The 13,068-nt window shown below is 32.8% G+C and overlaps 1 protein-coding gene across 6 annotated transcripts in view; it reads left to right on the top strand.

Annotated features, from left to right (window-relative positions):
- The window catches only part of LOC114123130 (hormone receptor 4-like), an 81,751-nt gene extending 69,108 nt beyond the window's left edge, over window positions 1-12,643 (top strand). For all 6 annotated transcript variants that reach the window (XM_050198778.1, XM_050198777.1, XM_027985993.2 and 3 more), the window contains 12 exons: window positions 1,634-1,748; window positions 2,688-3,457; window positions 3,598-4,246; window positions 5,050-5,198; window positions 5,313-5,374; window positions 5,548-5,730; window positions 5,825-5,959; window positions 6,450-6,578; window positions 7,071-7,217; window positions 7,307-7,499; window positions 7,570-7,700; window positions 8,514-12,643. In XM_050198778.1, the coding sequence (XP_050054735.1) occupies window positions 1,634-1,748; window positions 2,688-3,457; window positions 3,598-4,246; window positions 5,050-5,198; window positions 5,313-5,374; window positions 5,548-5,730; window positions 5,825-5,959; window positions 6,450-6,578; window positions 7,071-7,217; window positions 7,307-7,499; window positions 7,570-7,700; window positions 8,514-8,594 (2,744 nt within the window). In that variant the 3' untranslated portion in view covers window positions 8,595-12,643. The remainder of the gene's footprint in view (window positions 1-1,633; window positions 1,749-2,687; window positions 3,458-3,597; window positions 4,247-5,049; window positions 5,199-5,312; window positions 5,375-5,547; window positions 5,731-5,824; window positions 5,960-6,449; window positions 6,579-7,070; window positions 7,218-7,306; window positions 7,500-7,569; window positions 7,701-8,513) is intronic.
- Window positions 12,644-13,068: the final 425 nt, after the last annotated feature.

The following is a 13,068-nucleotide window of genomic DNA, read 5'->3' as shown; positions in this document are numbered from 1 at the left end:
TTAAAGCTACTATACAGTATGATTAATAGACGAAATAATAATAAATTATGAACCTAACTAATAGTTATTTTAGTTATATTCACTTATCGATTTATTTCACGTTAGATAATATTAATTAACAATCGTTGAATTGTTATAGTTACCACGAAACTTTTAACATGCTCTGTTTAAATTATGTTTAGTAACTTTTCTTAAAAGCAACTCAAAATTTAGAAAAAAAGATATATAATTTAAAAATGCGAGTAATTTAAAATGTGTGAGATCTATTTTTTAAATTTAAACTTTTAATGTCTAACGAATGATATAATGAAGTAGGTACAATGGTACATGTGTATTGGATATACGTATTTAGGAGTCACGTATTTAATAAAACAGAAATATGCAAAATTTAATATATTTATCATTACATCGCGGTCTGTATATTGCATATATTAAAATATTTTTTTGTACGATAGCAAGTTCCAGTTTTTGATAATTTCCTCGTTGTCGAACCGTGACGACACGACGTCTTCGTATTATATTTATTATTAATCGCAGTTGACCCCTAACTTCATGTCACAGGGACGAAATACTTAACCCAGTGACCGAGACAAATCGACATCCCAAATACAACATGTTTGTTGTTATGACACTAAACCGTCCGTACCCATCCGTATTATGATGATTCTTTACGAGTCACTCGTTATTTATTATCGGGGAAGAAAAATTATGTGTAGTAAATGGTAGCCGCAATAATGCGTATTACTATAAAATACTATACAATACACGGTAATAAATACGTCCAAACCATCCAAAATAGCTGGACACCGGCCGGTTTTCATTGTGCCTAAGGTCATGGGAACCTATCTGCAACGCAACCCCCAATCATGGGTTTGTCACGGTGGTTTTTTTGTACATCACGCGGGGTTTTCGCCCACGTGGCATCAACGGTACGACTCATGGGAACTGACCTGACCTAATTCCGTAATGTCGTTTTTATTTTTTTTCATGTATCAGTATTATTGTATTTAATATATAGGTTTCTTCACGAGAGTTTTTTTCCCCGGGAATCGGACGACCTATATATCGCATAATAATTGACCGATGATCATTTACGACAATAATAACGATATTATATATATATAAGTACACACCCATTTCCAAAATCGAAACCAAATGATTTCGATTTTTTTTTCTAACGATTTCACACTCGTCGATCACTTATACCTCAATACCTGTCATTCTCCTGACTTACGCGCGTATATAGGACATAATATATTATATATATATTTATAAGAATAAAGGTATAATGGCGTTTAAAAGTCTCGTCATTCGGTGGTTCGCATATACACGTCATTACTGTTATTATATCGTTACTGTATTGTAATGCGCTACGTATACGACCACCTGAGTGCATGACCTAATAATAGGAGTAGTTGAAACTTTATTTATTAAACGTTTATCTTATCTGTCCCGAACTGCACTTGTGCATATAGTACCTATAATCATACATTTCTTTCGATGGCCTACACCTACGAAACTATAAACGGACAACAATGTCGGTACTACGTATATACATTACATCCCTGTATACTTTTTATTTATTATATAAGATTTTTAATAATTAATGGTTTATGTGTTTATGTTTGAACAGGTGAGAGCATAGCGGACACGAGTACTTCATCACCAGACGTCGCTGGCCCAGCATCCCCGTCTAGCCGAATGGACAGATCAGTACCGTCGCCCGGACTTATCATATCAATGGACAGGTACGATTTATAGTGACATGATCGGGAAGGGTAACGGGACACACTGGCCACTGAGGCTATACTACAGATCGTGATTTACTAGTGATCTTGCAACCGGCGTTAAACATCTAATTTTCCGACAAAATCACGCGACCGCAACCATAACGATGGCCTCCGGCTTGAATTCTACGTTTTTATTACTGTAGTATAGTACCTATATGATATATTGTTGCAAAATCTCTCTGTTTGTACACGATGTTCCCAAGAGTAACCGTAACCGAAGACGATGTCTTAAGTATCGTATGGGACGCCATAATACACTAACATATTATGTGGATTCCGGCCACTTTTAAATATAGTTAAATATATAAACAATTATCCTAGTAATAGCGTTTGTACTCTAAAAGAGATAGCGGAGCGCTACACGCGCACTCACGCAAATCTCATTATGATTGTAGTCATTGACTAATACCTACGTTTCACTGAAAGTATGACGTACTTTATTTATCCATCATTATTCGGTTGCAAAAATATTTAAATTTGTTTAGAAGTTTATTTGAATCGATTGATCAATCGATCATTTTATTTTCTACAATATCGAATCGAATTTAGTAAAAAATGGAAAAGTCAAGTTACGAGCTTAAACATTTTTAAGTGTAGTATGTTTTATTATTATTTTATCATAATTTCTCTGTTTTGTATATTATCCGCATTGTATAATATTACGTTTAAAATTTAATCGTCCAATTTGGAAAGAGACACTGCCCTCTAACCTCGTCAATAACTCTAATGTCTCTAATCAATTAAATAAAAAAACATTTCATCGACCGTACTCAATAATATTTGCGGACGTAATAATTGCACGATGCACATAATATTATAAAGTGTACGATATATTATACGAATATGATGCATACAGTCGTTTTAATTGGTCTCGTATGTTTGTTTGTGCGTATATAGAATGGCGTCGTCTCCGGAATGCGGCAGCATGACCACGGACAGCGGGCAAGACCCGAATGACGTGGGAGAAGGCGTCAAGGTCAAAGAGGAGATGTTAGACGACCCGCAGCCGAAAGACGCGATCGGGACGGGATACGAAAACGGGACGGTGACGGCCGACAATAACAAGACGGAACCACCGTCGCCGTCGCCATCACCTTCGGCGGTGGCGTTGGCGGCGGCGGCGACGGCGGCAGCGCAACAGGAACAGCAGCAGCAGAGGCGCGAGTCGGTGGTGATGACCAGCCCGCTGAGTTGCGTCGTCAAGTCGGCGACCACGCCGCCGCCGCCGACCCATCCGTCGCAATCGTCGTCGTCGTCGTCGTCGACGTCGTCGCTGTCGCCACCGTTGACTTGGACGACGGTGACCGCTCAAACGAACCCGCCGCCGCCGCTGCGATGTTACACGCCCTCCTCCGCCACCGACTCCATGTCGGTGACACAGCAATACCAACAGCGCCGGCAATCCGTCGTCACGTCCGTGTCGTCGGCGTTCTGGAACTCGGGCGCGCAGACGTCGGCCGCATCCACCGCCACCGGTAACGCGTCCGCGGCCGCGGCGTCCGTGCTGTCCGTGTGTCGCATCAACGGCGTCCGGCCCGAGCTCATCGGCGGTGCGGGTTTCGCGACCACGGCTGCCGCTGCCACCGGCAACACTGACATGAAACCGCCCGCCGCCATACCACCGCGGACCACCCGGTCTGCACCCACCGTCATTATGGGCGAAGCGGGTATGTCCTTTTAAACCCATAAATATTAAACTCATATTGTTATATTATATATAGTTGTTTGGGCCCTCGAAAAACATATTTTCGTAAAATCACCGTTACTACAACGCATATAATATGTGATTGATTTATGCGTTTTACAGGTGGAGTGCGGACGATGATCTGGTCCAGTCCACCCTGCACCGTGGAACAATCCACGTCGCCAGCCAGCACTGGCTGCGGTTCCGTACCGTCGACGGTCAGCACGCCGTATTGGTCAAACGCGGCCACGTGGTCGTCCAACACGTCGTCCGCTTCGTCTCCGTCCCCGTCACCCTCGGCGGTCAGCGAAGAGTCGGCCGCCCATCTACTGCTAAACCTCGGCGTGGCCGCCGGCCACGACGTGGCGTCTGTCATCAGCCACATGCCCGGTCTCAGGCCCATTGGCGGTCAGCTGCAGCAGCAGCAGACGTCTGTGGCCAGTGGCGGAAATGGCGGTGGCGGCGGCGGCGGCAACGTCACCGGAGGCGGCGGACAGCAGAGCTTCCACGTGCCGCTCAACATGGAACGGCTGTGGGCCGGCGACCTGTCCCAACTCCCGGTGGCCGCCACGCATCAGATGCATGCGCTCAACCTGACGGCCAACACGGGACCCGAGTGGCCGATGGCCGGTTCCAACGGCGAAAACAAGTCCGCGCCCGTCAACGCTTACCACCAGATGGAGGAAGCCGACGAACAGGAACAACCCATGGTGTGCATGATCTGCGACGACCGAGCCACGGGTCTTCATTACGGCATCATCACTTGCGAAGGGTACGTACGTCATAGCCTCAAACTCAACGACCGCGTTTTATCTTTTTTTCCGATTTGCGAGCAAATAATATTATGTAACCGACATTTTGCAAAAAAAAAAAAAAATTACGCCGGGAAAAACCACTGCAATGGTATTAAATTTCTTACAAGGGTTAGTCGAGATGAGAGCTGCCGTAGCGGTATACAATTTCGATTGATAAAATAATAACCTAAATTACTCTCAGTGGGAATTTGTGTATAAAAAAAATATATATATAAGACGTTTAAAATTTTGATAAATTTTGAGGGGAAAGTTCCTCCGCCATAATTTGCGGCGATATAATATATGATATGAGAAGACATTCACGTTTTTTCCTTTACGCGTCTCCTTTTCAATTATTACGTCATTTCGCTCAAGTCGTCAAATTATCATACATTAATTTCTAAGATATTTAAGTTTAAATTTCGTCGCTCCAGAATTGGGTTAAAGTGCGTATTATTTTCTGACCTGCGGGAAAAACACACGGCACGGCGCAATGTCGCAAATTTATCCACGGTGTATATACATTAAACGTATACGTACGTACCGTCGTCGCCGTAACTGTACTACTCTTAACGGTACGCCTCGTCTCACTCAAGGACGACGACTTTTTTTTACTACAAGGTTATAGTATAATATAGGTATTACGCGCACATTTCCATTCATCCGACACAGGAGTCGTTAACACTATAATATAAAAAAAACAACACTACATTTATCGTGTTTATTGTTATTATTTTTTCTATATCTGGCGGACATTAACGTTTTTCTTATTTCCGAATAGTTGCAAAGGGTTCTTCAAACGTACCGTCCAAAACCGGAGGATATACACGTGTATAGCTGAAGGCACTTGTGAAATAACAAAAGCTCAAAGAAACAGGTGTCAATACTGCCGGTTTAAGAAATGCATCGGTCAAGGAATGGTGCTGCAGGGTAAGCTAATCGTGTCGAGAACACCGTTTTACCATATAATATTTGTAAAATAAAGATATTATTACCATAGAAAAAATAATTAAATAGTAATATTTTATTTTATCATGTTTATAGCCGTTCGAGAAGATAGAATGCCCGGTGGACGAAATTCTGGCGCTGTATACAACTTGTACAAGGTAATTATACATTAATTTGTGCTGTTAATTAGTCATACAGTATTAATAAGAAATTGTGCTTAGAAATTTTTATTTCTTCTCAAGTGGGGTTTTAAGAAATTAGACATCACTTTATCGTTCATGTACTATTATGTGTACTTGAATAACGCATTACTAAACCTCGTATGTTTTAGGTAAAGTATAAGAAGAAGAGGCCACCGAAGAACGGACAAGTCAAAATGGAGAAGTCCGTCACATGCACCACGGCCAGTACCATGACTACGATGAAAACGGAAAACCAGGATAACAACTCCTCGTCAATGTCGACTCTGGTCAACGGTACCATATTAAAGACTGCACTGACGAACCCCAGCGAGGTAACTATCATGTTTTAAATATTTCATTCAAAATGTCAAATGTACGCGTTAGTATACTTATAATATTCATGTGCATCTTCATTGTCTCCCACAGGTCGTTTATCTCAGACAACGACTAGACAACGCCGTGAGTTCGTCGAGGGACCGTACGTTTTCGATCGAAGCCACGGTAAACATGATCAAGAATCTCGTGGACTGCGACGAGTTTCAAGATATCGCTACCCTGCGGGTAAATACTAAATACACAATATTATATTAAAATGTTGACAGTGTAGCTATCGTTAGAAAAATTAAACTGACTGTATCTGTAGATACGTTTAGCATATATAGGCTATTTTAACATTTAGTTTAAAACAGTAACGTGCGTACAATATTAATTTGTTAAAACTGATTTTTAATAATATAAATTCAAGTAAAATTTTACATCATTTTCTTTTGAATTATGTTTTTATTTTATACATAATTACCTTATAATTAATTGTACTACTATTAGTTTGAATATTTTACTAGGTATTTGGCTATTAAATAAATTAAAAATATAATACATACGGTTAATAAGCTCAAACTTATACTGTATGATACTACCTATAATGTATATAATACACATCAATAACCAAATATCTGGTGTCTTATATTACTAATAAGTTATTCATAATTAATAATATACTATAATTGTTTTATTGTGAATTATTATATATTGTATCTTGTATTATTTATAGAACATGGAGGACTTGCTTGAACATAATTCTGATCTGTCAGCCAAATTGATGCAGATCGGCGACTCAATCGTTTATAAACTGGTGCAATGGACCAAGCGTCTTCCGTTTTACCTCGAATTGCCAGTTGAAGTGAGTCCAGTAACTACTATTAACTACCGTGTATAAGTGTATAACAGTATTTGCCAACTCTACGATTAATGTTTTTATAGATTAACGTATATAGTTAAAAATATAAAAATTTCAATAAATATACTTTCATTAAATAGTTCAATACTTAATATAGTATAAAAATAATTTTAAATATATTTTATAATTAAAAAAAAATAAAGCTAAACAAAATGTATCATATACAACGATAATATATATGTTATAGCATTTTTCATTACGGTGTATGATTAATTTAATTTCACTACCCATCTAGTTTTTCCATAGCCTTTTTTTATTTATTTTAACATCATATTATACTGTCATACCAATAATACTGTAAATATAATATTAATTTAAAATAATATGTGTAATATAAATAACTTTAATCGTATGATTTTTTGTTATACATGGTAAACCTAGAAACGCCGTCTTAATGTATTTTTATTACAATGACTTACGGATTTCGTTTTACAGGTGCATACGAGACTCTTGACACACAAATGGCATGAGCTATTAGTGTTGACCACTTCAGCGTATCAAGCAATACACGGGCCGCAGAAGATATGGAACTCCACCAATATAAACGGTGACCGGAACGAGGATTCCGAGTTCCACCAAGAGGTACGAACATTGGACCTCGCAATAACAGCGATCTATATGTGAACACGTCTTATATTACCTATTTCATATTAAACCCATGTTATCCGCAGGTGTCTCACAACCTGTGCATATTACAAAACTGTCTATCCTCGATGATGGGCAAACCCATAACGATGGACCAGCTCCGGCAAGATGTCGGTGTAATGGTGGAGAAGATCACACACGTCACGCTCATGTTCAGGAGGGTAAAACTGCGAATGGAAGAGTACGTGTGCCTGAAAGTCATAATCATGTTGACACAGAGTAAGTACATTAAATCACCGCTTATCCAGAATCTTAATAATAATTGTTGCTTTTACTTCTCCTTCTACAGATAACGGCAATACCACTAGTGAGCTGGAAACCATTCAAGAGAGATATACGTCTTGTTTAAAGACTTATGTCGAACACACTTTTCCCATGCAACCAAATAGGTTGCAAGATCTCCTTCACCGACTGCCAGAGGTAAATTATTCACTACTAAAATATAACAACCGTGTCCTTAAATCGAATAAATACTTAAGTACATTTCAGACCTTGTTCTAAGGAAATATATCTTAAGTTCAGTTGGAATTAGACTATGGGTAATTAGAATAAAATAGTCGTTTAATTTATTCAGTGTTATAAAGAATACTTTTAAAATGTAAATGAAAAATGTGGCTAATACTATTTTTGTCAATATATAAACCCCAACTCGTTTTAAAGTATAAAAATAATGTGTTTATATAGGTAATACAATAAAATATTAAATACATATTTTTTAAACAAGTAATTATTACACTTTAGAAGCTAACATAATTTATTTGAAATACTCTTTCGGTGATCCGCATTAAAAATTAAACTAATAATTCTACAAAATTATATTTTTATAATTACGAGTATAAATAACATATTGATATAAAAATTATATGTTAAGAAATAAAATTTTAAAAATGAACTACCAGAAAATAAAAACTTAAATATTCAATACTTAAATACTTTATAACACTGCATACATTGTTTTCAATTTAAATTTATTCTTGTATACCCATCCCGTAATAATATCAAAATAATATTGAACTTACATTATTTATTTCAAAATTTTCATTACTTACTCTTCAACTATCTACAAATTATCAGTTATCAACATCCTTCTTGAACAGTAGTGTAAAATCCTTAGAATATGGTCTGCGTGTATTTTTTATCCACCAAAAAAATAATAGTAGTAATTCTGCTGGATGTGATAAAAATTTAATAGCAGAATAAATAAATTTACGTTAAATTTTTTTCCCCTTACAGATTCAGTCAGCCGCTTCGCTCTTGTTAGAGTCAAAAATGTTTTATGTGCCTTTCCTCTTGAACTCCACGATCAGAAGTTAGTGCGTACATTATGCACGGAGGATAGCTACTGATCATCATTATTATAATAGAATAGAACCAGTTACCAAAATAATAACTATATGTAATATATGAAAGTGAAAACGAAGAAGAAATTTGAAACGTCTAGATTTTGATACCTCGCACGCATGCGCGTGTGAACGCTACTGTAATATAGTTAGTACGATATTCGTTTTGTAGGTAAATTGTGCATTGTTGATTGTTATACTATTATGTGACCGAGAGGAGATTCTTATATTAGGTATATATTTTTTTTAAGTTTTTCTTGTTTTTTTTTTTTTTTATGTATTACTAATACGTTTCATTTTGTAACTCTTGAGTTTTTCCTTTACGATTTGAGAGTTATTTAATCGTTGAATCCAGCTATATATGAAAGTATCTATAATGTTAACATAATGTTAGTATAATAATATATTGTCTGTGAAGATTTGCCCCACGTCTATATAAACTACGTATAATATTATTTTAAGATAGTATAATTATTACGATACGAGAAAAGTTTGCCGAAAAACATTATAATAATAATAATAATAATATATATATATATTTATATATGATGATGATATAGGTATACGCGTATGGTTACCTTTGTATTATTATTAATTAGACTTAATTGTAGTTGTAATGTTATATTGTATTTCGAATGTATAAACTCACGCGTATGGTACCTAAATCATATAATATATACATATATATTTATTTATATTAAATACGATAGTAGATATTGTTTTGTTTAAATTATGTAGGCTGATTATCTTCTTTCACTTTGTTTCTCTATTCTCTCCATTCCCCCCCCCCTTATCACTCTCTCATTCTCTCTATTTTCGAGTGTTTCTATACGGTATACTCTTCTCCTAATTTTGTTCGAGTGGCGTTAGGCAAAACGTAATGGGCACAGTCATCGTATTCAATTTATTCATATAGAATACTGACACTCACACACACACACATATACACACATACACACATAGCTCTCCCACATACATAATATATACTCGAGATGGCTATAAATTATTTTGGTATTTCTGACAACTTTGTGATTTCTTATTAACGTAATTTATAATTATTATAGTAAAAATATAGTTTGACTTACATAATTTTCATTCATCGCGTAATATGTATAAATATATATATTACTTTTGTACCTATATTATTTTTTAAAAAATAAGTGAATACTTAATTTTTTTAATCGACACACTGCCAGTATATAAATAACAATTTTGCATTATACTACTTTTATATTTTCATAAAAAAAAAAATAAGTAAAAAAAATAAAACGTGAAAACTATATTTTTATACATTTTTCGTATGAACGAAAAATTAATTTTAAAATATTAAAATAATAGTAATATACAATTTAAGTTAAATTAAATAATTTTATGTCGTTAGATATCTGTCTATATAATATATATATAATATGTATATGCATTTCTCGACTCCATTTCGACGGATGGTAGATATCCATTTAAATTTAACACTTAGGTTTTTTTCTGAATAAAATCTAAATGCGCTTTCATTACAACCGTATCGGTTGAATTGTTTTCAAATACCCCACTATTCCTCGAGCAATTTCTAGGTTACCTATACATACAAAACAATATAATATGATATATTTACCTCAAATAGATAACCTATTTAATATTCACGATTATAGATAAATATACCTAACCGCTTAGGTAGATATACACTATACGCTAAACTACATGTTTAGATTTAAAACTAGCTGAATAGGTAGTCAAACGTTTAAGTTACCAATTTATTGAAATATAATAAAAACGACTCCTAAAATAAAGAAAAAAAAGAGATATTAATATATTATTATAAATAGTAAAAAATATACCTACGAACCATAATAACTACGTAGGCTAAGGTGCATAATTAAAACATAAAACGAATATTAGGCTCGAAAAAAATAACGTTGAAAATAGGTACACACATATAATATATATATGTTGCAAACATGTTCCTTTAGTTTAACTGGTAAGAAAAATATTGTAAATTATGTCCAATGTGTTTTTTTTATATATATATAGGAGTAAATACGATATTGGGGATAGGTATTATTATCTTGTTTAACCTTTTTTTTTTTTTTTGTTAATTTGTAACCTTTATTATATTCTTGATCGTTATGAATTGTGTTCCAACATTACTAACGTTGTACTTGAAAACTAGATTTTGTAAAATGTTTAAATGTTTATTATTTGTGTATAAGAAAAATTATTTATAATACTATAATATATAAATATATATATATATATAATAATAATAATATTATATTATGTAAACACTGACTGTTTTATCCGTGAAAATCGGTGCCTTTGCGCTTGTTTTTGTTTTTTTTTTTAATAATATTGTATAACAGAATCTGTCTTTTAAATAAAAATTATATAATTTAATATGTTTGATAGAAATGTAGGCTATAAAAATATATTTTTTTTTAAAAAAAAAAATGATCTATTGAAGCAATAAAAGTAGTAAATGAAAAAAAAAATTAAATAACTGAATCATAAGACTTGTTTTATTATACCTATACATTAAAATAATAATTTTTTCAATTTTATATGAATACTATTGTACAATTTTTATTTTAACATTTTCACATACATAAATTGAATAAGTCTTTAATCAATGGTTGTTTAAAGTGTAATTTTAATCGAATAATATAATGTAATATTTTTTTCGGTCCCATTTGATTTTTCCGGACATTTGTAAAATAATAAAAGTGATAATTTTTAATTAAAATCTTTGGGTTTTTTTAGTTTTAATTAGTAAATTACACACGATGAATGATTTTTTACTGAAAGATAAAAAAAAGATTAAATTAGAAATACTCAATAGCTCGTCTCTTTGGGCTGCTATATTTTGTTAAAATCATTTAATGTTCACAAACCTTATTACATTTCATCGGTGTAATTTATAATAGTTTATAATCAATTTTTTCTCACTTTGATACTGCGATTTAAAAAATCGATAAATTTTTTTTTTAAACTATATGTAACAATGATTTTTATTTTAAACACCCAAAATGACTGTAAAATGTTTTGAAACACTTAACAATATAACCGTATGTAAATATCTATTTCTTATGGAATTCTATGGAATTCATGACACATAAACACATAAAAGACAATTTTATACGTTTCATATATATTTTTTTTTTTAATAACGGTTTTCTAAAAGAAAACAATTAATATAAATATTTAATTGAAAAATTATAACATAATTGTGATAACTATTTGAACATCAAATGAGCTCAATTGTTTTACTTTTTTTTCTAGATAAACGTGAATTTTTCAAAAATATTTTGCTTTAAATTTGACTTTAATATTATATAATATTCACTGCATATATATATTATACAATATATATGTGTATTTTTATTATTATCATTTTTTATTAAATACAATTTTTTTTATGAGTGTCGTCATTTTTTCTGTATAATATACGCATATTATAGCCTACATGACTTAAAACAATACACTAGGAAATTATTTATATTTTGTACATAAATTGATATTTTAATTAATACAATATTTTATTTTGTAAATAAGAAAATGTTCAGTCAGTATTTGTACAAAATTTATATAGACATTCACTTTATACCTACTACTATAGTGTAATATTTTGATTTTTGATACGTTTCAAGTAAATGATTATTACATATTATTAGCTAGGGTATTAAATTAATTGATTAAACATGCTGATTAAGTTTTGAAAGATAAACATAATAATTATGATATATATTTGATGTTGTTTGTTTTTTTTTCTTTTTAAATGTCGATACTAGTGTAATATTGCATTTTGTTTGTTTGTTTTTATTTTAATTTTGTTTTTAATATTATTATTATTATTATTATTAGCCTATTTAAAACCTATGTTTGGAAAAGAGAAAAAACTTTATTTTTTCTTCTGTAAAGCAAAATAAAAAAAACAACTCTTACCGTATGATATCTTACATGTAAAGCCTACCTATTTGTTTTATAAACTAGACAGGTAATTTGGTAAATAAATAATAATAAAAAAAATAACAATATTGTTTTTATATTTTTTAATATTTTACTACCTATAATTCTAAAAGACCTTTCTTTATAGATGTTAAATAATGTATCATCACAAATCGTCATATGTGTGTACATGGCTTAGTATACTATATAGCAGAGATTCCCAACCGCGGTGCCTCGGACTTTATTTAGGGTGCCGCGAAATTGAAATTATTTGAAATGTATTTTTTATTATATTATTTATGCAATAATAATTAAAAATAAAAATATATAGTTAATTTTCAGTGTAATAATATGTTTCATAATATATAAATGTATAATATGTGTATATAGTATATTATATCTACATTTTACTGCTTTTGTTTATACTTATGCACTGTTAAATAAAACTGAAGTTGTCAATAGGGTGGCTCCAAATTTTTAGAAAACGACTAAGTGCACCGTGAATTAAAAAA

This window comes from Aphis gossypii, chromosome 1 (genome assembly GCF_020184175.1).
Source record: "Aphis gossypii isolate Hap1 chromosome 1, ASM2018417v2, whole genome shotgun sequence".
NCBI classification, from domain to species: Eukaryota; Metazoa; Arthropoda; class Insecta; order Hemiptera; family Aphididae; genus Aphis; species Aphis gossypii.
This window is presented reverse-complemented; position numbering and strand designations above follow the sequence as displayed.